This window comes from Hemicordylus capensis, chromosome 1 (assembly GCF_027244095.1).
Source record: "Hemicordylus capensis ecotype Gifberg chromosome 1, rHemCap1.1.pri, whole genome shotgun sequence".
NCBI lineage: Eukaryota > Metazoa > Chordata > Lepidosauria > Squamata > Cordylidae > Hemicordylus > Hemicordylus capensis.
In genome coordinates this window covers 187,110,631-187,135,411 of record NC_069657.1, presented here as the reverse complement: position 1 = coordinate 187,135,411, position 24,781 = coordinate 187,110,631, and the positions used below count along the sequence as shown (strand labels likewise).

The following is a 24,781-nucleotide window of genomic DNA, read 5'->3' as shown; positions in this document are numbered from 1 at the left end:
TGAACAACAGAGTTCAGAAAAACAAGTCCCCCAGAAGAAACCTTTCAGTAATGCCACATTTGCCAAAGTCAGAATGACGCCTACCCCACCCTTTGGGGCATTCACAGAAGGACACGAGTTTCAACTAGGGGTAGTGCCAGAAGAGCCAACCTCCTGGCTGGAGTTCTATAATCTGGGTTAACTGTGTGACTGCACAGAGGCTACACAGAACAGGAACCAGATTACTGTAAAATCAATATATTCCATACGAAAGATAATCAACAAATTAAAATTGTGGAAGCGTGATCACCACATATGAAGAGTGAACACCACACAGGCTCCACAAAAGGAACTTTTTCCATAATGATTTTCTTCTTCACATAATAAATCTGTTCTCAGGGAAGCACTATATATAATAGGGATAATATAAGCACTCTATATAATAGGGATATCATACATTCCCCAATCAACATGCAATAATTTGTCCTGGATTATGTCATTCTTCTCACAGCTTGCACTTCCACTGCAATTGTGAATGTGGTTGTATGGAATGCTACAGACCCTATTGGATGAGTGTGTGACATCAGTAGTTTCTCTCTCTCTCTCTCTCTCTCTCTCTCTCTCTCTCTCTCTCTCTCTCTCTCTCACACACACACACACACACACACACACACACCATGACTGCATCCTTTTACAACTCTAAGTAGTTTCATTATTTTAGGGTTTGTTTTTCCAATTTACTTTAGAGACAGAGTGCTACTGGCTATAACACAAAATGGAAAAGCACTTCCATAGTTCAACTTAAAAGTAAGCCAACAAGAATGAAGGCTTATTCCTGTCCCCACTCTGCATGGTAATGTCCTATGTTTTCTGCTTTATCTTAATTATTTATTTTAAAATGTATACTCATTTAAGTGCTCTCCCCACCTGCCTTTCCATTATATGGAAATTCAATACAGTTCTTGTAGACTTAATATCCACATTAAGTACGCTTGAGGAAAGGTTTGTGTGGTGGTGTTCTTTTAAAAAAAAACACACACCCTGGAACACACTCAACACTTGCTTGCCTCTTACCTGCAACAGAATTGGGTCGAGGCATTACTAATGAGCCAGAGCTCTGAATATAAGTAATGGGGCCATCTCCAGAAGATGTGGCCACTTTTGGCAAACTTTCTGAAGACCCAACTGCCTCCTCTTCTACAACCGGAGAACAATTATCTGTCCTTCGTTCATGGATAATTCCTTGGTGTGCACCAGTTCTGAGGCTCCCATCTTTACTCCATTCCAAACTGGATCCACTACGGTCATCGTTTTCAGATGAACTTGTTACTGTTGCTAAAAGAGAGAAAGAGAATGAATCAATGAATTCAGAGTAGAGGAATGCTGGTATAAAGTTAAGTGGTGCTCATAGACCAAAACTGTCATAGACTCTACAAGCTGATGTGTTCTTCTAAGAAACACTAACACAGCATCTTTGAGGTGGTTTCAGTAGCAAAAGAAAAAATATTCAGCACATCACAAGACAGCCATTGTGCATGCCCTTTGTTGCAAGGATGTATGCCCCCCAATAAGCAACTTAAAGGATCTATGCATTAAAAAGGGATGACCTCTTCTTTTAAGAACTCAAAAGACTGTTAAAAGTCACAAGCGAGTTGATGAAACTCCTTATCTTTTGCATTACAATGTGCTTCTGTATGACAGAATTATTCAAGTTTTTGACTGATTAAAGAAAAAACTTGGCCTTTTGCAACATTGTGAACTAAGTGTCCCTTCTGATTTACTAATGGGGCGGAGGGGAGGGGGGGTCAGGGAAGATTTCCACTCAAGTTTCAAATACTGAGAAGGCGGCATGTTGCCAGATCTCCCCCCCTCCCCCATTTTGGCCACTAGCCCAGACTTTTCTCTTACTTCGCTCACTGCAAAAAGATGAAAATCTGCCCTCACTTCCATTATGTCAGTGGAGGCAGAGACAATTTCAACTAAAGCAATAAAACTCTTAAAAGAGGGGAAGAAGCCTGAGCCAGCAGAAAGTGTGGGAGAGGGAGGGGAAGGGCAGTTCTCCACTCAAAGGACCTACTGGCCCAGAATAACAGAGCAGGAATTGAAATACAATGGAAGCCTACTTAAGTAGTATGGAAGAACAAGCTATTTTCATGGCTGAGTAAAGTCTGCCAAAAGCATTACAAAAGATATACTTACTAAACGACACTGAATGAGCATTAAATACATTAATAAATCCAAATGCACAGCTATATACCTTGTGTTCACAAAAATCCAAACCTAATTGTTGATTTGAAATCAGGTGTGTGCCTGGCATCCCCACAAATGAATGCAGAATGATTGGTTCTATTCGGACTTCATGTGACTAAGTATACTTAGCTACATGAAAGTTCATTTTAAAATTTCCATTCCATTTTCTCTTTCATATGCACACAACTTTGCAATGCATGCTGTGCAAGCTAGCTTTCAAATTCATTACTGTCTTTCAGGATTTGTAGGGAAGTGTGTGGGAGGGAGTGTTGTATTTTAATCAAGCATGTAGCACAACTGAGCATCCTAGATGTTTTCACAACAGCCTTGAGAACAGAAGGTACGTCCATGTGTGTACACGCACACACACACTCTCTCTCTCTCTCTGACAATTTTCTGTATGCCCTAAAGCCTTCATTTTGCCTAACCCTCTGGAGCTTGATTACTTCCGTACTGCCTTTCATTCTCAATTTAGGATTAATCATTCAAATCTTTCTTCAACAAGCAGATTCCTCCCCCTTCATTCACCATACAAAAATATAATTGTGATGAAAACTTTTCAGACTTCCTTGGTGTAGGTACAAGAGGATTTCACCAATACCTCCATTGCTTGCCTCCACTAACAAACTTCCTTGACCATGCCATTGTAGAAGGAACAAGTCCTTCACCTTGACTAAGAAAGAGCCTTTGGCTTAGAGCGATTCAGAAGAGACCAGGCCATCACTCTGCCTACCACTACTTTACATGGGTACCAAGAATCATGGTCATAGCCACTGTTTAGTGCTACATAAATACAGCACTATGAACAAAAATTCAAGGTTCATCCTCACCATCTGAAAAATCACCACCGCTACCATAGAGATGTACGTCAAAAGAAAGTTTGGGCATTACAAAATCAGTAGAGAAAAGCAGGTAAATGATAATTACTTCAGTGAAAGAGAATTTAATCACTGTTGGAGCATGGAAGTTTTGGAACTGGGACCAAATACTAACAGGCATCAAGGCAAGAGAGCTCTGGCTCTACACCAGGTCTGCTCAACTTAGGCCCTCCAGCTGTTTTTGGACTACAATTCCCATAATTCCCAGCCACAGTGGCCAATAGCCAGGGATGATGATGATGATGATGATTTTTACATTTTTATCCGGTTCTTCCTCCAAGGAGCCCAGAGCGATGTACTACATACTTGAGTTTCTCTTTCACAACAACCCTGTGACGTAGGTTAGGCTGTGAGAGAAGTGACTGGCCCAGAGTCACCCAGCTAGTTTTATGGCTGAATGGGGATTTGAACTCGGGTCTCCCCGGTCCTAGTCCAGCACTCTAACCGCTACACCACACTGGCTCCTATTATGGGAATTGTAGGCCAACATCTGCAGGAGAGCCGAAGTTGAGCAACCCTGCTCTACACCCTTGTACTATCATACTGGCCCACCAATTGATACAGAAAAGCAAGTTGCAAAGAGACAGTTATAAGTCACTGTACCACTAGGAATTAAAACTGCTTACCTATAATTCCACTGTCCTTGCTTTCCAATGTGGAGCTTGGGCTGCTAATGGTCCCACAGGGACTACTTTTGTTGGCTGCCGTTTTGCCAGCACAGCTATTCAGAGTGGAGCAGGGACTATCGGTGCTAGGCGACGTAGTGCTGCTGGTTAGTGTAGAACAAGGGCTGACGCCTTGACTAGCAACTGTGCACTACAAAGTGAATGAAACAAAGAATGAAGGCAAAAAACACAATATATATGGCACTGTTACAACAGCCAATACTAAAGAGAACCCCAAACAAAGTATACATGGAAGACATTCCAAGGTTTCTTGAGATCCCTTAAAAGGGATATGGTCCGTAATAGCTACTTATGAACTAGTTCATCTTATTGAGCTTAGTACTGCTCAGGACCCTCAGAACACCCCTCCTTATCCAGCAGCGCACACTGCTTCTCTCTCTCCAACCTGACAGCATTCTCCACTCCTGTCCACCTCATTGTGCACTAGCACTGCCGTTGCTCTTGCTCCCTAGATTTTAAGGAGAAAGAGGAAGCATGGAGGAGGAGCCTAGGGAGTTTCCGGGAGACACTAACCCATCACTCTACTCCTCCACACTCCCTTTTGAAAATCCAGGGAGTGGGGGGGGGGAGAGCAGGTCTAGCAGCTGGTGCACCACCAGGTAAGGAGGGGTGCTCACTGGAGGTGGCCGGTGATGGGAGCGGGGAGAGAGACAAACCTGGGTGGGGCAAGTGAAAGAAAGGAGAAGCAAGTGGGGAACGTGCCAAGCGGGCAAGTATGCAGGCTTGCACCTGCAGTGGCAGCAGACAGGCCAGTCACACCTGTTGCCCTCAACGGGACTGCCTCATCTTGCCTCATGGAAAGGCTGATCATGGTACTGCACCTGTGCTGTGAAGCGTCCTGTGTCTGTTTCTGAAATTCTGTTTTGGCAGAGGTGAACAAACCTATCAGGTAAAACCATGCTGCGAGGCAGCAACACCAAACCTAGGAGTTATTCACGATGGTCCAATGAAGACTATGCTTCATTGGTTATGCAAAGAAAAGGCATGAATAAAAGTGTGTGTGTGTGTGTGTATAAGAGAGAGAGAGAGAGAGAGAGAGAGAGAGAGAGAGAGAGAGAGAGCGCACGCACTGAAATTAACTGTTATGTAACTGAAGGAACTGATAGGTCCTCCAGTCTCTACTGCCCTACAGTAGGACAATACAGCCTCCTCTCAGTGCCAGGTTGTAATGTTTCACATGCCAAACAATATTATTTATTTATTTATTTATTTTACATTTTATATCCCGCTCTTCCTCCAAGGAGCCCAGATCGGTGTACTACATACTTTGGTTTCTCCACACAACAACCCTGTGAAGTAGGTTAGGCTGAGAGACAAGTGTCTGGCCCAGAGTCACCCAGCCAGTATCATGGCTGAATGGGGATCTGAACTCGGGTCTCCCCAGTCCTAGTCCAGCACTCTAGCCACTACACCACGCTGGCTCTGGTTGAGGAACACTCAAACCAGAACTGTCTGTGGACCAGGGCCGGGCAAACTTGGCGCTCCAGATGTTGTTGAACAACTCTTCCCATCATTCCCAGCTACAAGAAACTGTGGCTGGGAGTGAAGCGAGTTGTTGTTCAACAACATTCAGAAGACCAAATTTGCCCACCCCTACTTTGGAAAAAGCAATTAAATTAAATGTACATGCACACATGCATGCACACATAGACAGTACAAGCAAGTGAGCTGTGTTGCATTAAACAAAATAAAGCACCCCCCCCCCCAAAAATCTGCAGCACCAGCCAAATGTAATCCCAATTGCAAAATCAAAAAATCACTGGCTGAAGCTACAAGAGGATTATTTTTAGCTCTTCACCACAAGTCCATTAAGCCAGATACCACATCCTTGGTTTATTTGTTGCTCGCTCTGTTGCCTTAGGAGGAAAGGTGTAAATAGCCCAAAAGTTTGCTGTTAAAAAATCCTTCCTGGTTCAATTGCCCGAAGCATCCAGTCTAAAAGTAATCATTCAATGGTCCTCATAATTCTACCCAGCTTGGTTGTAAACCATTTCCTTATAGGGAAGAAACAGAAATGTTTCCTCCAGTGCCATCTACAAATGTACAGTGTATACACAGTTCTATATGGAAGTGCTACTGTGTACTAGTATGTTTGCTATTAAATATTTTGAAAGCAAGGAAGTTGTAAGCATCACAGATCTAACCTAATTGCTATTTATAACTTCTTTCCACTAGCATACCATAGTTTCATGTTTTTCTTCTACAGAGATGTGGGCAGAAGTTGGAATCCCTTCTCCCAGTAAAAAACCCAGTCTTGTCATCAGTTCCTGAGCAGCCGGGGAACAGTTTGATTCATTCTCTGACTTTGTTTCTGTGTGGAGACAAACCAAATAAAGGACTCTTACAACAACACAACCGGAGATTCATTCAAGTTTAAGTTCTCTCCCCCATCCCCACCTCCCACACCGTGTTTTAAGTATAAGACTGCAGGTTGAAAAATAAAAATAAAATTATAATTTTAAAAAAGTTTACAGTTTAGCTAGTAAGAATACAGCTTTCACCAGAGGTGAATCATGAACCTAGGATGGATATCAACTGATATCATTTGGTCACATTCAGGAAGATTATATAAGGATGTTTAGAACCCAGGGGACAATTTAGCCAAAGTAAAGCCCTTTAAGCCCTCCCTTGCTGCAATGAAAGAGATCCCCATACATATATCAAGACAATTTTAGCGCATAGTACTTGTGACTCAGGAGTTCAGCACAGGGAATGAATGCACCCAGGGCTTTACCAACTGCAATAGCTCCTCATCCATTTCTAGGCACAGTTTATAGTGCTGGTGCTTCCCTTTAAAGCCCTAAACAGCTTAGAGCCTGTATACTTTATTTTTATTTATTTATTCGATTTCTATACTGCCCTTCCAAAAATGGCTCAGGGTGGTTTACACAGAGAAATAATAAATACATTAAAGACTGACTTCTCCCCAATGAACGTGCCTGGGCTTTGCAATCTTAAATGGTGTCCTTGCTCCAGGTCACACGTTCCCAGCAGAGGCACACCTGGCAGTGATCACAGGGCCTTTTCTGCACTGGCTCTTATGCTGTTAAATACCGTTCTCATAACCATACTTTACACTCCCTTACTGGTTTCTGTTGATTGCTTTCATTCTATTATATTGGCACAGCAGTGCCAGTAGTGTATAGTTAAGATGAGTAGTTTCAACATTCTGCCATTACAAGCCCTGAACATTTTATTGCTTATAATGTCAAAAGCTATTCACCCAATTGTGCACACATCAACTAGGGGACAAGACACACCACTCCTGCTGATTTGGTGGAAATCCGTTGCAAAATAGCAGGGATACAGCAGCTTCAGTTTTTAACTCTTAAAAAGAGGTTTCAAAGCATTGGCAACATGTTTTCACTACATATAATGTATATTTTAAAGTGTTTGGTGTCTTTTTAGCATTCTGCAAAAATTCAGGTCCATACAGGACTGGTGCCTTTTGCTGGTTTGAAAAACATCACTCTAGTTATTTTTATTAGTAATTACTGTTCAAAATCAAGTAATTACTGTTCAAAAACCCCATAACTAAGGGAAAATAACTAAGGGAAAGTTAGCTAAGAACATAACCGAGTCCACCCACTGAGAATTCTGAAGCCAAAGTTGAAAGGGGTAGTCCAGGCAATTTCTAGCGAGTGACTTCCTGGTTCTGAACATAGGTGCCTGTTAAGAACAGTCTATGAGCACTCTGGCACTTAGAACGTTAAACAACCATTCCTCCCCCTCCTTTTGCTTTCATGGGCATTTGTTTTCCTCTGCTCCCTTTCTCTCACCTCCTCCAAAGTGGGGAAGCACTCAGCAAAATTACTAGAAAGTAAGTCCACTGATTCCACTGGAGCTTATTTCTAAGTAAACACACATAGGAATCAGGACCAGAAGATAATCTAGGCAAGAATGTGGGTTCTCTTTTCTTCCTTCCTCCCAGCCATCAGCAAACCATAGAAGGAGGGAATTCTTCTGAGGGCCAGGGGAACTCCATTTATTTGGTTGGGGCTTACTTCAGAGTAAACATGTATAGTATTGGGATCAAGAACCCCATGCTAAGGAGTTCCAAAGAAAGAACCTCAAGGAAATCCTAAAAACCATTCATACCCAGAAGCAAGAAACCATCATTTGGTGTAGACTGGTACTGAACATGGAGTTCTACATCAGAGCCAAACTGCCAGTGAATATGGAAGTTTCACTTGGGCATACTTAAGAAATGAACCATCTACATTCACAGGTGGTTTGGCTCACATGTAGAACCTCCATGTTCAATGGTAGTCTACACTACAATAATAGTTTGTTGGCACTGGGTGGGAATGGTTTCTGGGATTGCCTTGCTGCACTTTTTGGGGGAGTTGTCTGGAAGCATGTAGCTGAGCACTGTGAGAAAGAAGATGCTGGGCTGGAGTACGCATGCCTTTTCCAGCAGCATTTTGATAACTGAACCTGCAATTTTATGTGCACATCTAGAAGGAAGTAAATCCCATTAAGCTCAGTGGGACTTGCTTCCACATAACGAAAAAGTTAAAACTTGTGTCTCTGGGCAGTTTACAACAAAGCATTTAACAGATGCAGTTTCCCAAATCACTTACTAGAGATGCCCCGATAAATTTCTACCTGATGAATCTCTGCTCAAAACAAAGTGTGGGTCCATGGAGCCTCATTTCTAAAGCCATCATCATATACCAGACTGTACAAAGTCTTTACAGTTATATGGTGTGGAAGTTGAGATGGGCGTCTTAACTCTTGTCTTAAACCAAAAGGGTTTGGGATTACTGAACTGCAATAACTGTAATTATTTTTTTATCGGTGTTATCTGTGCTTTTTAAATATTGTATACTGCTTTAAGCTAGCTTTTTAAAGAACAGCAGTATAAAAATGAATGCTTTATATTAACTAATTAGCAGTTCTACTGTATGCTGCTACTTGGAAAACCATGGAACTACTGCTGAGGGCAAGGGCTATATTTTTTATTTTTTCACCTTTCCCTCCTATTCTATTTGCTCTGTGGGGGAAAACATACAAGTATACATATGGTACTATAAGCTTCCTCCATGCAGAGGTAATTTAGATAGAGGAAATGATGCAGAAGAAATTGGATACGTGTTCTCTTCCCATGAACCACTTCTCTGAAGTAGCCACATGGGTTGCTAAATAATAAAAATAACTGGAGATCCAGATCACAGGGGTCCACATCACATATAGTTTGGTCATCAAAGTGTTCCTCTCCAGCCAGTTCATGCCTCCAGATATTTTCAAACATTTATGAAATTACTGAATAACAACCTAATAATAAATAATCCTGTGTAGGGCCCCATCCCTAGCAAGAACAGTCAGGTGGGAAAGGGAGGGGGAAGAAAGGAGGAAAAGGAGAAGCTAATTTGTTAAGATTAGTCCCTAGAGAAGTTTCCTATAGAAGATCCTGCCTACTGATCCAGAGGAAGACACCGCTGTCCCTATCGTGATTAATGCCCTCCGGGAGCCTCAAGAGAATTATCTATCTATCTGTCTGTCTATCTATCAGGGTACTACCAGGAAATCTCAGAACTGGTTCTCTGAACAATATCAAAAGATAGTCATTTTATCATCCATTTTTTACTTGTGCAATCAATCTAAATATTTTTTGAGAAACCCGTGCATTTCTCCTTTAAGTCCTGTGCAGAACAGTCAGATATGCTTCAGAGAATTAAAATAATATATAAGGGCACTAGTTTGAAAAACTTCCAGCACAGAGCAGAGGGTGCCCTTTAATAAGACAACTTGAATCTTAAATGCATCTCAACAATGGGCTCAGAAGGAATTAAAGGAACACAATTCCACTTGCCTATAGTGGACAAGACATCTGCTTAATCTTGTGCTAAACTAACAGCCAGCCCGGGCCCTCAATAGAAAAGGTTTAACAGTTTCCCCAACATCCTTCAAATGATGAAACACCTCCTTATTTATCTTTAAGACATATGCCCTTCCAGCAGATTCAAAGCATTTAGAGGTTTATTATACACAGCATCTAATCCTTATAGAAAGCAATCCTCCATTCCTTAATGCCATCAAGTTCAAGGATGTCTGTTCAGGGACTATCACTCCAGTATCATTTCTCTGTTAACTAAGTTATTTGCTTGATACAAATAGCAGTAGTTGGCACCATATTACTCCTCAAGACTTCCCATCTGCTTCTCTCCAACAGGAACACATATATATTTCACTCATGATAATTGCAATTTAATTTCCATATGCACCTACAATGAGTGTTCTGCTATCTTTTAGATTTATAGTGACTAGATATTCTGCAGTAATGACATTTCCAGTACTCAGATTTACTTAAAAGGTGACTGTGAATTATTATCCATTATCAAAACAGGGAGGACTGAGTGAATTGCTGGTATTTTCACAATGCTATACTCTTTTCATTTGGAAAGAAAAACCCAATTTCCCAAGGGCTGGAGTATTCTATCTAAATGTTAGAACACTGAATGCACAGCAAAGATAGCCAGAAATCTTCTCTCCTTCCCTTAGCCAGGAAAAAGTCTAGAACTGGCATTGATCTTAAGTTCCTGAGTATCATCAGGAACTTAAAATAATCACTGGGCTTCCATAAACTGTCAGTCATAACAGAGAAGTGCCAACAAACAAAGCATTTTCTTCGCAATGGCAAAGATGTTACTCAAAGGGAAGGGTGATGACTCATCCGTAGGAGCACTTGGCCAAATCAGCCACAGAAGTTCATCCTATAATCAAGATACTTTCACTCAAAGGCTTCTCGCTCAAAGAGCTGCTTCAGAGGTTACAAAATAAATATGATCCCAGGGTTTCCACTCCAGGTTATTCACAGGTCTAAGGGGTTAGAAGTCATGGCATGCGAGATCAATTTCATATATCCTGACTTTTAAAAAAGAACTGTAACACTCTGGACAGGCAAATGGATGAGGGCAGCTGTACGAGGAGGGCCGTTTATCCTTTTCCTCCATGCTTTTTTCTCAACTGAAATCCACCCCACTTCACATAAACTACTACTGGCCTTGCTCAGGAAAAAGACAAGTACCTCTACCGTGACTCTCTTTATCCTCAGTGGGGCTAAAAGGACCCAAGGAGAAGTCCAAATTAGGAAAATGGCATGGAGGCAAGGGTTGAACACCCTTCCCTCTATTCCACTGCCCTCTTCACATTTCCCCTCCTACCCCCATGGCTGTAAGTTGTGTCATGTCTGTGACAATTTTCCTGCACCACATCTGCTTTGTCCCAGTGCGTGGCAAAGAAGCGATTCTATTCTGCCTGTATTGCATCCGTAAGCTCATGTTCAGTGGAGTTGTTCAGGGTTGTGAGAAGGCTAGTACATGCCCCTCCAACCTTGAACAGAATTTGGAACTATCAATTACCCGCTGTGACTTTTTAATGAGTTTTTTTGTGGACTTAGACCCCAACATTATTGCAGCATCTAATGTGGAGGTCTCCAGCAACTCCTCTTATGTGGTTAGATTGGATCATGTTCCGTTTATGACTCCTGAGGATGTGGACAAGCTGCTTGGAAGGGTGAGGTCTACCTCTTGACCCTTGTCAAACATGGCTTATACTATCTAGTGGGGAGTGAGGGTTGTTGTTAAAGGCCTGGCATATATAAATTCTTTTCTGAGAGAGGGCAGGATGCCTCCTTGTCTTAAGGAGGCAATCATTAGACCTCTTAAGAAGAAGCCTGCATGTCACGCTGCATCTAGGTAGACTGTTAGGGTGCACATTGGCACCAATGATGTTGGGAAATACTGTCGGGAGGTCCTGGAAGCAAAATTCAGGCTGCTAGGTAGCATATTGAAGTCCAGGACCCCTAGGATAGCATTCTCTGAAGTGCTACATGTTCCATGCGCAGGAACAGTGAGACAGGTGGAGCTGAGGGGTCTCAATGCATGGATGAGATGGTGGTGCCAGGAGAAGGGGTTTAGATTTGTTAGGTAATGGGATACATTTTGGGGCAAGAGAAGCCTGTACAAAAGGGACGGGCTCCACTTGAACCAAGATGGAACCAGATTGCTGGCACTTAAAATAAAAAAGGTTGCAGAGTAGCTTTTAAAATGATGCCTGGGGGATTGCCAACAGGCACTGGGAGGTATCTGATTCCGCCAGCAAAATCCCCTAAGGTGCGGGGATGCACATGTATTGGATAAACCAGAAGGGGACAGAGTAGAGCCAGGAGTTGAGTAAAAGGCTTGCCAAATAGGTCAAAGGCTGGGAAGGCAAATAGCACACGCGAACACCAGGTGAGAGACTTGGCGTATAGGTGTTTATTTACCTATGCCAGAAGCCTCCGAGCGAAGATGGGTGAGCTGGAGAGCTTGGTTACTAATTAAAACACAGATATAATGAGTGTAACAGAAACCTGGTGGAATGATGAGAACCAGTGAGACACGGTTATTCCGGGATATAAACTCTACAGAAGGGACAGGGAGGGGAGGAATGGGGGAGGAGTAGCACTGTATATCAAAGAAGGGATAGATTCCAACAAGCTAGAAAACCTTGGCAGACCAGAGTCCTCCACAGAATCATTATGGGTAATATTACAAGGACTGAAGGGAAATGTGTTACTAGGGACGTGCTATCGCCCTCCAGATCACAATGCTGAGAGTGACCTGCAGTCGGAGGAGCAAATAAGAGAGGTGTCAAAGAGAGACAGGAGAGTAATAATGGGTGACTTCAACTACCCACACAGACTGGGTAAATTCGCATTCAGGTTATGAAAGAGGGGCCAAATTTCTAGACATACTAAATGACTATGCCTTAGAACCATTTTTGGAAGGGCGGTACAGAAATCAAATAAAAAAATAGATAGCTACAGTGAGGGAAATAAGCATTTGATCCCCTGCTGATTTTGTCCGTTTGCCCTCTGACACAGAAATGACCAGGCTATAATTGGAATGGTAGGTTTATTGTAGCTGTGAGAGACAGAATAACAATAAACAAACCCTCAAAAGCCCAGTGCCCAAAAGTCAGCGATGGATTTGCATTGTAGTGAGGGAAATAAGTATTCAATCCCCTATCAACCAGCAAGATTTCAGGCTCCCAGGTGTCTTTTCACTATATGCAGGTAACGAGCTGAGATGAGGAACACCCTCTGTAAGGGAGTGCTCCTAATCCCAGCTTGTTACAGTACCTTTATAAAAGACACCTGTCCATAGAAGCAAGCAATCACTCAGCTTCCAAACTCACCACCATGCCCAGGACCAAAGAGCTGTCGAAGGATGTCAGGAACAAGGTTGTAGACCTGCACAAGGCTGGACTGGGCTACAAGACTATCGCCAAGCAGCTTGGTGAGAAGGTGACTACAGTTGGCACGATAACTCGCAAATGGAAGAAACACAAAACAACTGTCAATCTCCCTCGGTCTGGGGCTCCATGCAAGATCTCACCTCGTGGAGTTGCAATGATCATGAGAACGGTGACAAAGCAGCCCAGAACTACACGGGGGGAACTTGTCAATGATCTCAGGGCAGCTGGAACCATAGTCACCAAGAAAACAATTGGTAACACACTATGCCGTGAAGGACTGAAATCTTGCAGTGCCCGCAAGGTCCCCCTGCTCAAGGCAGCACATGTACAGGCCCGTCTGCAGTTTGCCAATGCACATCTGAATGATCCAGAGGAGAACTGGACGAAAGTGTTGTGGTCAGATGAGACCAAAATCGAGCTCTTTGGCATCAACTCAACTCGCCGTGTGTGGAGGAGGAGGAATGCTGCCTATGAGCCCAAGAACACCATCCCCACCGTCAAACATGGAGGTGGACACATTATGCTTTGGGGGTGTTTTTCTGCTAAGGGGACAGGACACCTTCACCGCATCGAAGGGACGATGGACGGGACCATGTACCGTCAGATCTTGGGTGAGCACCTCCTTCCCTCAGCCAGGGCATTGAGAATGGGTTGTGGATGGGTATTCCAGCATGACAGTGACCCAAAACACACAGCCAAGGCAACAAAGGAGTGGCTCAAGAAGAAGCACATGAAGGTCCTGGAGTGGCCCAGCCAGTCTCCAGACCTTAATCCCATAGAAAATCTGTGGAGGGAGCTGAAGGTTCGGGTTGCCAAACATCAGCCTCGAAACCTTTCTGACTTGGAGAGGATCTGCAAAGAGGAGTGGGACAACATCCCTCCTGGGTTGTGTGCAAACCTGGTGGCCAACTACAAGAAACGTCTGACCTCTGTGATTGCCAACAAGGGTTTTGCCACCAAGTACTAAGACATCTTTTGTGAAGGGATCGAATACTTATTTCCCTCACTACAATGCAAATCCATCGCTGACTTTTGGGCACTGGGCTTTTGAGGGTTTGTTTGTTGTTATTCTGTCTCTCACAGCTACAATAAACCTACCATTCCAATTATAGCCTGGTCATTTCTGTGTCAGAGGGCAAACGGACAAAATCAGCAGGGGATCAAATGCTTATTTCCCTCACTGTAGATAGATAGATAGATAGATAGATAGATAGAACAGTTAGTCATGGAACCAACCAGAGACATGGCGACCTTGGACTTAATTCTGAGTAGTGCCCAGGACCTGGTGTGAGATGTCAGAGTTGCAGAACCATTGGGTAGCAGTGACCATAGTGTGATCCAATTCAACATATATGAAAGTGGAGAATTGTCAAGGAAGTCCAACACAAATGCGCTTGACTTCAGAAGAGGAAACTTCTCAATAATGAGGGGACTGGTAAAAAGGAACTTGAAAGGGAAAGTAATGAGGGTCAAATCACTCCAGAAACCTATTTAAAACCACAATACTGAAAGCTCAGTTGGAATGTATGCCAAGAAGGAGGAAGGGTACCTCCTTGGTACCTCCAAAGTTTAGGAGGACCCCAGCGTGGCTAACAAATAGAGTCAGGAAAGCAACAAAAGCGAAGAAGACTTCCTTCCAAAAATGGAAGTCCTGCCCAAATGAAGCTAACAGAAAGGAACATAAACTCTGGCAAAGGAAACACGGGAGACAATAAGGGATGTTTGAGAAGCATATAGCTAGAAGTGTCAACAGGAATATCAAAAACTTCTTTAAATACAGTCGTCCCTCGCCAACCATGAGGGTTCAGTTCCCAGAAAACCTCGCAGTTGGTGAATTCGTGGTAGACAAGCCATTGAAACCAATGGCCAACAGGGGTTTAGGGGAATCGTGGTTGTGGAAAGATTGAAAATAAGATTTTTTTTAAAAAATAGCTAGAATTGCCTCCAGACACCTGAAAAACACTCCCTGACCTCCGGAAGTGACCCCCACACCCAGAAATTGCCCCGGACCACCAAAAATCACCCCCTGATCCCTGGAAATGACCCCCCCCAACCACATTTTTTTAAAAAACCCCACCAAACTGTGGATACACAGGTTGCAATTGGTGAGGGCAGCCACAATTTCCCAGTCACGGATAGTCAAATCTGCGATTGGGAAACAGTGATTATTGAGGGACACCCGTATATTAGAAGTAGAAAACCTGCCAGGGAGGCGGTTGGACCCTTAGATGATGAGGGCGTGACTAATAAATCAATCCTTAATTCTCTTTTTTTTTTTTTTGTTATTTCAGTTTAACTGTGGAGCCAATACCGAGGTATAGACACTTTGGCAATCAAACAGAAACTGAAGAAGTGGCACCCCCAACTGCTGTTTACAACGAAAGTATGAAGCACGTGCTGGGAGGAGTGGGTGTCTTGAGGAGCTGGTTAGTCTGCCCGCGAGGTCCCTGCGCAGGCGCAGAACCCCATCATAAATGCAATGGATCACGATCCAGATCTAAAAATTAACAAGTCGCCAGGGCCAGATAACATTCAACTAAGAGTTCTAAAGGAACTCAAATGTGAAAATGCTGATCTTCTAACAAAAATATGCAACCTGTCCCTATAGCCAAGCTCTGTACCAGAGGACTGGAAATGTAACTCCAAATTTCAAAGAGGGATCCAGTGGGGGATCTGGGAAATTACAGGCCAGCCAGCTTAACTTCGGTGCTGAGTAAATAGATGGAAATCATACTTAAGGACAAAATTGTTAAACATACAGAAGAAAAGGCCTTGCTAAAGAAGAACTAACATGGCTTCTGCAAGGGCAAGTCTTGCCTCACTAACCTTTTGGAGTTCTTTGAGAGTGTCAACAGACATGTGGATAAAGGTGATCCAGTTGACATAGTATGCTTGGACTTCAAAAAAGGTTTTGACAAAGTTGCCCACCAAAGGTTCTGTGCCTTTGTGGACAGGTTCATTTCTGGATTGGTAACTGGTTGAAGTACAGGAGACAGAGGGTAAGAATTAATGGACAGTTTTCACAATGGAGAGAAGTAGGAAGTGGGGTCCCTCAGGTACTGAGACCAGTGCTCTTTAACTTGTTCACAAATGATCTAGAAGTTGGTGTAAGCAGTGAAGTGGCCAAATTTGCAGATGACACTAAACTATTTAGGATGGTGAAATCTAAAACAGATTGTGAGGAGCTGCAAAAAGATCTTTCCAAATTGGGGGAGTGGGCAACAAAATGGAACACACAGTTCAAATAAGCAAGTGTAAAGTGATGCACACTGGGACAAAACCCCCAACTTCACATATTTTTATCTATCTATCTATCTAATTTGTACACCACCCCAAACCTTCATCTCTGAGTGGTTTACAATAGCATAAAACCAGTTAAAAACCTATACAAAAAACTTAAAACAATTGAACAATTTAAAAATAAACTAGAGATTAAAACCCCCAAAATTTAGGAAGCTGAGAAAGCTTGGGAGAAAAGATGGGTTTTCAGGCGTTTTTTGAAAATTGCCAGAGATGGGGAGGATCGTATGTCAGCAGGGAGCGCATTCCACAATCTCAAGGCAGAGACCTAGAAGGCCCGTCTCTGTGTAGCCACCGAATGAGTTGGCGGTAACTGGAGACGGACCTCCTCAGATGACCTCAATGGGCAGTGGGGCTCGTAGTAAAGAAGACACTCTCTTAGATACCCAGGGCCTAAGCCATTTAGGAAGTTATAAGTTATAACTAGCATTTTGTATTTTGTCCGGAAACCTATTGGCAGCCAGTGTAGCTCCATCAGTAAAGGAGTAACATGGTCTCTCCGAGATGACCCAGAGACCAAACTGGCTGCCGCATTCTGAACCAACTGAAGTTTCCAGACTACGTGCAAAGGCAGCCCCACGCAGAGCACATTACAGAAGTCAAATCTGGAGGTTACCAACAGATGTACTACTGTTTTGAAGTCACTGATCTTGAGAAACGGGTGCAGCTGGCCGTTTATCAGCCGGAGCTGATAAAAAGCACCCCTGGCCACCGCTTCAACCTGAGAAACCAGGGAGAGGTGTGAATCCAGAAGTACTCCCAGACTGCAAACCTGTTCCTTTTGAGGAAGTGTGACCCCATCTAGAACAGGTAGATCAAAATAGTCTCTAGAGTTCTGACCCCACACAATAAGTACCTCCATCGTATCTGGATTCAGCTTCAGTTTATTCTCCCTCATCCAGCCCTGCTTCCAGTTGACATGGAGAAGTAGATCTGGGTGTCATCAGCATACTGGTAACACCCAGCTCCAAATCCCCTGATGATCTCTCCCAGCGGTTTCATGTAGATGTTAAAAAGCACTGGAGAAAGTACAGAGCCTTGAGGGAAACCATACTTAAGCTCAGATTTTAAAGAGTAACAGTCTCCAATCGACACCATCTGGAATCTATCTGAGAGGTAGGAGCGCAACCTCTGTAAAACAGTGCCTCCCACCCCCAACACCCTCAGACACTCCAGAAGGATACTATGGTCAATAGTATCGAAAGCCACAGAGAGACCCAAAAGGACCAATAGAGTCACACTTTCTCTGTCAATTCCCAATAGGAGATCATCCATCAGGTCGACCAAGGCAGTCTCCACCCCACAGCCCGCCTGAAAGCCAGTTTGAAATGGGTCTAGATAATCAGTTTCCTCCAAGACCGCCTGGAGCTGAGAGACCACCACCATCTCAATTACCTTGCCCAGCCATGGGAGGTTGGAAACAGGCCTATAATTGCTCAACTGAGAGATCTAATGCAGGCTTCTTTAGAAGAGGTCTAATGATTGCCTCCAAGGAGGCATCCTGCCCTCCTTCAGAGAAGCATTTATGATTTCCACCAGGCTGTCTACAACAACCTCCCTGCTAGATTGAACAAGCCATGTTGGACAAGGGTCAAGAGAACAAGTGGTAGGTCTCACCACTCCAAGCAGCTTGACCGCTCCACATCCTCACGAGTCACAAACTTAAACTGATCCAGTCGAATTACATAAGAGGAGTTGTGGGGCACAATGATGGGCTCTGAGCTGTTAGTGACTGACCAGGAGAGCGATCTTGGGGTTGTGGTAGACAGCTCATTGAAAGTGTCAACTCAGTACGCAGCAGCTGTGAAAAAGGCTAATTTATTTTATTTTAATTTTTTTCTTATTTATTGTTGAATTTATATACTGCCTTTCATTAAAAACAACCCCAAGGCTGTTTACAAAAATTAAAAAAACATACAATAAAAATGACAATTAAAATATTAAGCTAAAAATATATATAACAAATCTAATTTAAAAACTATATAATACAATATTTTATTCATTGTTGAATTTATATACCTCCTTTCATTAAAAACAACTAATTACATGCTAGGAATCATTAGGGAGGGGACTGAAAATAAAAATGCTAGTATTATAATGCCCTTATACAAAGCTATGGTGCGGCCACATCCAGAGTACTGCTTACAGCTTTAGTCACCGTATCTTAACAAGGGTATTGTAGAACTAGAAAAGTTGCAGAAGATGGCAACCAAGATGAGTAAGGGCCTGGAGCACCTTCCTTATGAGGCTACGCTGCAGCATCTGGGGCTCTTAACCTTGGGAAAAAGGCAACTAAGGAGAGACATAATCAAGGTATATACAATGATGCATGGAGTCGAGAGGGTGGACAGAGAGAAATTTTTCTCCCTCTCTCACAACACTAGAGCCAAGGGTCACCCCATGAAACTGAAGGTCGGGAAATTTAGAACTGACAAAAGGAAGTACTTTTTCACATAGCACATAATTAATCTATGGAATTCTTTGCCATGGGATGTGGTGATGGCTACCAGGTTAGATAGCTTTAAAAGGGGCTTAGACAAATTCATGAAAGACAGGTCTATCAATAGCTACTAGTCTAGTGGCTGTGGACCACCTCCAGCCTCAGAGGCATGATGCCTCTCAATACCAGTTGCAAAGGAGCAACAGCAGGAGAGAAGGCACGCACATACCTCTTGCCTGTGGGCTCCGCAGAGGCATTTGGTGGGCCACTGTGTGAAACAGGATGCTGGACTAGATGGACCTTGGGCCTGATCCACCAGGGCTCTTCTTATGTTCTTATCCCTCAGAGTTAAGCAACCATAGGCCTGTCTCCAGCCTTCCATGCCTAGGCAAATTAATTGAAAGGGTGGTGGCCCCCCACTTCAGACATTTTTGGTGGGAAATGATTATCTAGACCTATTCCAAAATGGCTTTCAGGAGGGCAATGGGGTGGAGACTGCCTTGATCAACCTGATGGATCATCAAATAGGAACTGACAGAGGGAGTGTGACTCTGTTGGTCCTTTTGGAACTCTCGGGGGTTAGGGTTAGCAAATTTAACATTTAAAAAATTAAGGACCAAAAGAAATCTATACAATTATATCTCTGTCTCTGCAAGCAACAATCAAATAATTTAGCAACCAAATGCGACAAAGCTGCTGTCAATTCCTAACTGGAGATCATCCATCAGGCCGACCAAGGCAGTCTCCACCCCACAGCCTGCTTGGAGTGGAGAATTTATAATATCTGCTAGACCTTCGACAGCAACCCCACCACCAGAAAGTATAAGCCATGTCGGACAATGGTCAAGAGAACAGGTGGTAGGCCGCACTGTTCCAAGCAGCTTGTCCACAAGCTGCAACTGATCCAACCTAATCACCTAAGAGGAATTGCTGGACACCTCCACATCAGATACTGCAGTAATTGTGGGATCTGAGTCAAAGTTAATACAAGAGATTTATCCACGAAGAATTCATTTTTAAAATGTCACAGCGGGTAACTGATGGTTCCAAATTATGATTCAAGGGAGGAGTGGCATATACTAGCTCTCTCACAACCCTGAACAACTCTTCTGGGAATGAACTCGCGGATGCAATATGGGCAGAAAAGAACCACTTCTTTGCTGCATGAATGCACTCTATATTGTAATCTGATTTGAGTCGAGTTTTCCTGCACGAGCACTCCAGTCATCTACCTTGCCGCTTCAGCTCCCATAGTTCTTCCATGTGGCAATGGGCCAATTTTGAAGTACATCACAGAGGACATAAGAGCATAAGAACAGCCCTGCTGGATCAGGCCCAAGGCCCATCTAGTCTAGCATCTCGTTTCACACAGTGGCCCACCAGATGCTGCTGGAAGCCTAAAGGCAGGAGTTGAGGGCATATCCTCTCTCCTGCTGTTACTCCCCTGCAACTGGTACTCAGAGGCATCCTGCCTTTGAGGCTGGAAGTGGCCTATAGCCCTCCAACTAGTAGCCGATGATAGACCTCTATAGTAGACATGAAGTTATCTAAACCCCTCTTAAAGCCATCCAGGTTGTTAGCTGTCACCACATCTTGTGGCAGAGAATTCCACAAGTTGATTATGTGTTGCGTGAAAAAGTAACTTCATTTGCTGGTCCTAAATTTCCTGGCAATCAATTTTGTGGGATGACCCCTGGTTCTAGTGTTATGTGAGAGGGAAAAGAATTTCTCTCTATCCACTTTCTCCACACCATGCATGATTTTATAGACCTCTATCATGTCTCCCCGCAGTCATCTTTTTTCTAAACTCAGTAGCCCCAGGTGTTGTAGCCTTGCTTCATAAGAGAGGTGCTCTAGGCTCCTGATCATCTTGGTTGCCTTCTTCTGCACCTTTTCCAGTTCTACAAGGTCCTTTTTTAGATGTGGTGACCAGAATTGTACGCAGTACTCCAGGTGTGGCCGCACCATTGTTTTGTATAAGGGTATTATAATATTAGCAGTTTTATTTTCAATCCCCTTCCTAATGATCCCAAGTATGGAATTGGGCTTTTTCACATATGCTACACATTGGGTCAACACTTTCAATGAGCTGTCCACCATGACCCCAAGATCCCTCTCCTGGTCAGTCACAGACAGCTCAGATCCCATCAGCATATACTTGAAGTTGGGGTTTTTCATCCCAATGTGCATCACTTTGCATTTGCCAGCACTGAACCGTATTTGCCATTTTGTCACCCACTCCCACAGTTTGGAGAGATCCGTTTTGGAGCTGCTCACAATCCATTTTGGATTTCACTACCCAAAAGAGTTTGGTATCATCTGCAAATTTGGCCACCTTGCTGCTTACCCCTACTTCTAGATCATTTATGAATAAATTAAAGAGCACTGGTCCCAGTACAGATCCCAGAGAATCCCCGGTTCCTACTTCCTTCCATTGTGAAAACTCTCCATTTATCCCTACCCTCTGTTTCCTGTCCTTCAACAAGTTAGCAATCCACACATATACTTGTCCCCTTATTCCATGACTGCTAAGTTTCCTCAAGAGTCTTTGATGAGGAACTTTGTCAAAAGCTCTTTGGAAGTCCAGGTATACTATGTCACCTTGATCCACACACTTGTTGACACACTCACAGAACTCCAAATGGTTTGTGAGGCAAGATTTACCTTTGCAGAAGCCATGCTGGTTCTCTCCCAGCAGGGCTTGTTCTTCTATATGCTTTACAATTTTATCCTTGAGAATGCTTTCCATCAATTTGCCTGGAATTAATGCTAAGCTAACTGGCCTGTAATTTCCCAGATTGCCCCGGATCCCTTTTTGAAAATATGTATAACATTTGCTACTTTCCAGTCCTCAGGTACAGAGCCCGATTTCAGGGATAAGTTATATATTTTAGCAAGGAGGTCAGCAATTTCACATTTGAGTTATTTGAGGACTCTTGGATGGATGCCATCCGGCCCTGGCGATTTGCTAGTTTTCAGTTTTTCCAGACAGTTCAGATCATCATCTCTTGTCACTTTTATCTGACTCCGTTGTTTAGCCTCCATCCCCGAAAAGCCTGGTTCATGAACAGGTATATGCTCAGTATCCTCTGCCATGAAGACAGACACAAAGAACTCATTTAGCTTCTCTGAAACCTCCATGTCCTCTTTAATAATCCATTTCATTCCCTTATTGTATAATGGTCCAACCACCTCCCTGGCAGGTTTCCTGCTTCTGATGTATTTAAAGAAGTTTTTGTTATTCCTCTTGATGCTTTTGGCTAAATATTCCTCAAATTCTCTTTTTGCCTCCCTTATTGTCACCTTGCATTTTTTCTTTGCCAGAGTTTGTGTTCCTTTCTGTTCTCTTCATTTGGACAGGCACTCCAATTTTGGAAGGAAGTCTTCTTTCCTTTTATGGCTTCCTTGATGTTACCTGTTAGCCATGCTGGCATCCTCCTGGACTTAGTGGTACCTTCCCTCCTTTTGGATATACAATCCAACTGGGCTTCTAGTACTGTGGTTTTGAGTAAACTCCATGCATTCTGGAGTGAAGTGACTCTCCTGATTTTCTCTTTCAGCTTTCTTTTCACCATACTCCTCATTTTGGAGTAGTTTTCTCTTCTGAAATTCAAAGTGTCTGTGTTAGACTTCCTTGGTGATTGTCTCCCCGCATGTATGCTGAATTTGATCACACTGTGGTCACTGTTCCCTAAAGGGTCAATGACACTGACATCACGCAGCAGGTCCTGGGTGCCACTCAGGATTAAGTCCAAGGTCGCTTTCTCTCTGGTTGGTTCCAAGACCAACTGTTCTAGGGCACTGTCATTCAGCGTATCTAGAAATGTGACCTCTTTCTCATTACCTGACTGTGAATTTTCCCAGTCTAGGTGTGGGTAATTGAAGTCACCCATTATTACTGCCCTGCCTCTCCTTGATGCCTTCCTGATTTCCTCCTGCAACTCCCAGTCACTGTCAGCATTTTGATCCCGAGGGCGATAGTATGTCCCCAATAGCACATTTCCTTTCAGGCCTTGTATTGTCACCCACAGGGTTTCTGTGGAGGACTGTGGTCCACCTAGGTTTTCTACCTTGTTAAATTCTATCCCTTCTTTAACATACAGTGCTATTGCACCTCCAGGGTGCCCCTCTCTGTCCTTTCTATAGAGTTTATATCCAGGGATAACTGTGTCCCACTGGTTCTCACTGTTCCACCATGTTTCTGTTATGTCCACTATATCTATTTCTGAGTTAGCAACCAAGCACTCCAGCTCACCCATCTTGGCTCGGAGGCTCCTGGCATTCGCATATAAGCACCTATATGCTGAATCTCTTCCCTGGTGTATGCTATCTTTCTTTTGACTCTTTGACCAGCTGGCACAGCCTTTTGTCTGCTCTTTATGTGGTTCTGCTCTCTCCCCTTCTGTTTTATCTGAATCCTTTGCACCCTCACACTTTAAAGGATGGCATTTGCCGAACCGGATACTGTCCAGCTCCTATCAGCTATTCCCCAGGCATCATTTTAAAAGCTGCTCTGCAACCTTCTTGATTTTAAGCGCCAGCAGTCTGGTTCCATCTTGGTTCAAGTGCAGCTCATCCCTTTTGTACAGGCCTTGCTTGCCCCAAAATGTATCCCAGTGCCTAACAAATCTAAACCCCTCCCAAATCTAAACAAATTGAAACCCCTCAGCTCTGCCTACCTCACTGTACCTGCACGTAGAACATTTCTGAGAATGCTACCTTGGGGGTCCTGGACTTCAGTATGCTACCTATCAGCCTAAATTTGGCTTCCAGGACCTCCCAACTACATTTCCCCACATCGCTGGTGCCGACGTGCACCACAACAGCTGTCTCCTCCCTAGCACTGTCTAACAGCCTGCGTGTTAGGCTGTTGTCCACAACCTTTGCACCAGGCAGGCAAGTCATGCTGCGTGATGTCCGCAACCTTTGCACCAAGCAGGCAAGTCACCATGAAGTCAATACTCTATACCTGATCTAATCACCCTAAGAACGCTTAGGAGCTATCACGTCTACTGCCCTGGTGAGTTTGCTGTTCCAATTCTCCACCAGGGCATCAACAGGATCACAGCTAGAGCCAACAATAAATCCTTCCAAGGCTTCTTGGAATCCTATTGAATCCAATAACCTTCTTGCGCAGGCCATTCTAATATGCTCCTCACCCCTGCAGAGGTGGGGTGTGACTGTGAGTCCAACCATAACCAGATAGTGGTCTGTCCATGACAATGGGGAAGTTCCCACCCATGGAACAGCACCCTGATCAGAGTGATTTCTAGATAAGCAATTAAGAATAATGTAATTTCACACATGCAGTATTAATTGCCTTCAGAAATTTTATTGGAGCAGTTGAAGTGTTCACACAGTGCTCCACATTTACAAGCAGTGTCTTCTTTGCTAATGTTTCTATTAACTCCCATAGAGACAGTCATTTGAATGACTCCAAGCACAGTTTTGATCAGCAACCACCGAGAACAAGCAACACAGCCAGGACAGTAAAGTTATGGTAGCCAATGAAGCTACCTGGGCCTGCCAAGAGGGAGAAAGCAGTGGCAGCTCTTTTCTTGCCAAAAGCACCAGACAAGGCGAGGGGAGATTGCACTTGAGCTATCCAGCTTTTTCTGCCTCTGGGGAAAGTATGGCAGAAGAAGATCTGGACTGGACTGAGTACCCAATTTCTACCCCATTAAGAAGTTTTAGTCTGGACCCACCTTCAGAATACTTTCCATATTTGACAAACTACAGCCTGTAATCTTATCATCACTTGTCTGTGACACAACACAGCATTTATACAAAATGGTTACCACGCCATATATTCGATATTTAGATAGAGATATGGCTCTGGCATCAAATCTGTTTGCCTTAATCGACCTAGTAAGCTATTGAAGTCCTTTCTGGGTGATAGTGCCAATTACAGCAGAATTATCAGAATAATCAGTTTTCGTAGGCAAGCATTACACAAGCCCCAAACCTTAATTGTTGCTGCTTTCTCACAATTGGTAAATACTTTA

At 43.5% G+C, this 24,781-nt stretch overlaps 1 protein-coding gene across 14 annotated transcripts in view; it reads right to left on the bottom strand.

The window, feature by feature from the left end:
• Positions 1-24,781, bottom strand: part of TANC1 (tetratricopeptide repeat, ankyrin repeat and coiled-coil containing 1) — a 225,385-nt gene that overhangs the window by 53,228 nt on the left and 147,376 nt on the right. For all 14 annotated transcript variants that reach the window (XM_053260287.1, XM_053260307.1, XM_053260270.1 and 11 more), the window contains 3 exons: positions 5,974-6,104; positions 3,734-3,923; positions 1,054-1,314 (listed from right to left, as the gene is read on the bottom strand). In XM_053260287.1, coding sequence (XP_053116262.1) covers positions 1,054-1,314; positions 3,734-3,923; positions 5,974-6,104 — 582 coding nt within the window. The remainder of the gene's footprint in view (positions 1-1,053; positions 1,315-3,733; positions 3,924-5,973; positions 6,105-24,781) is intronic.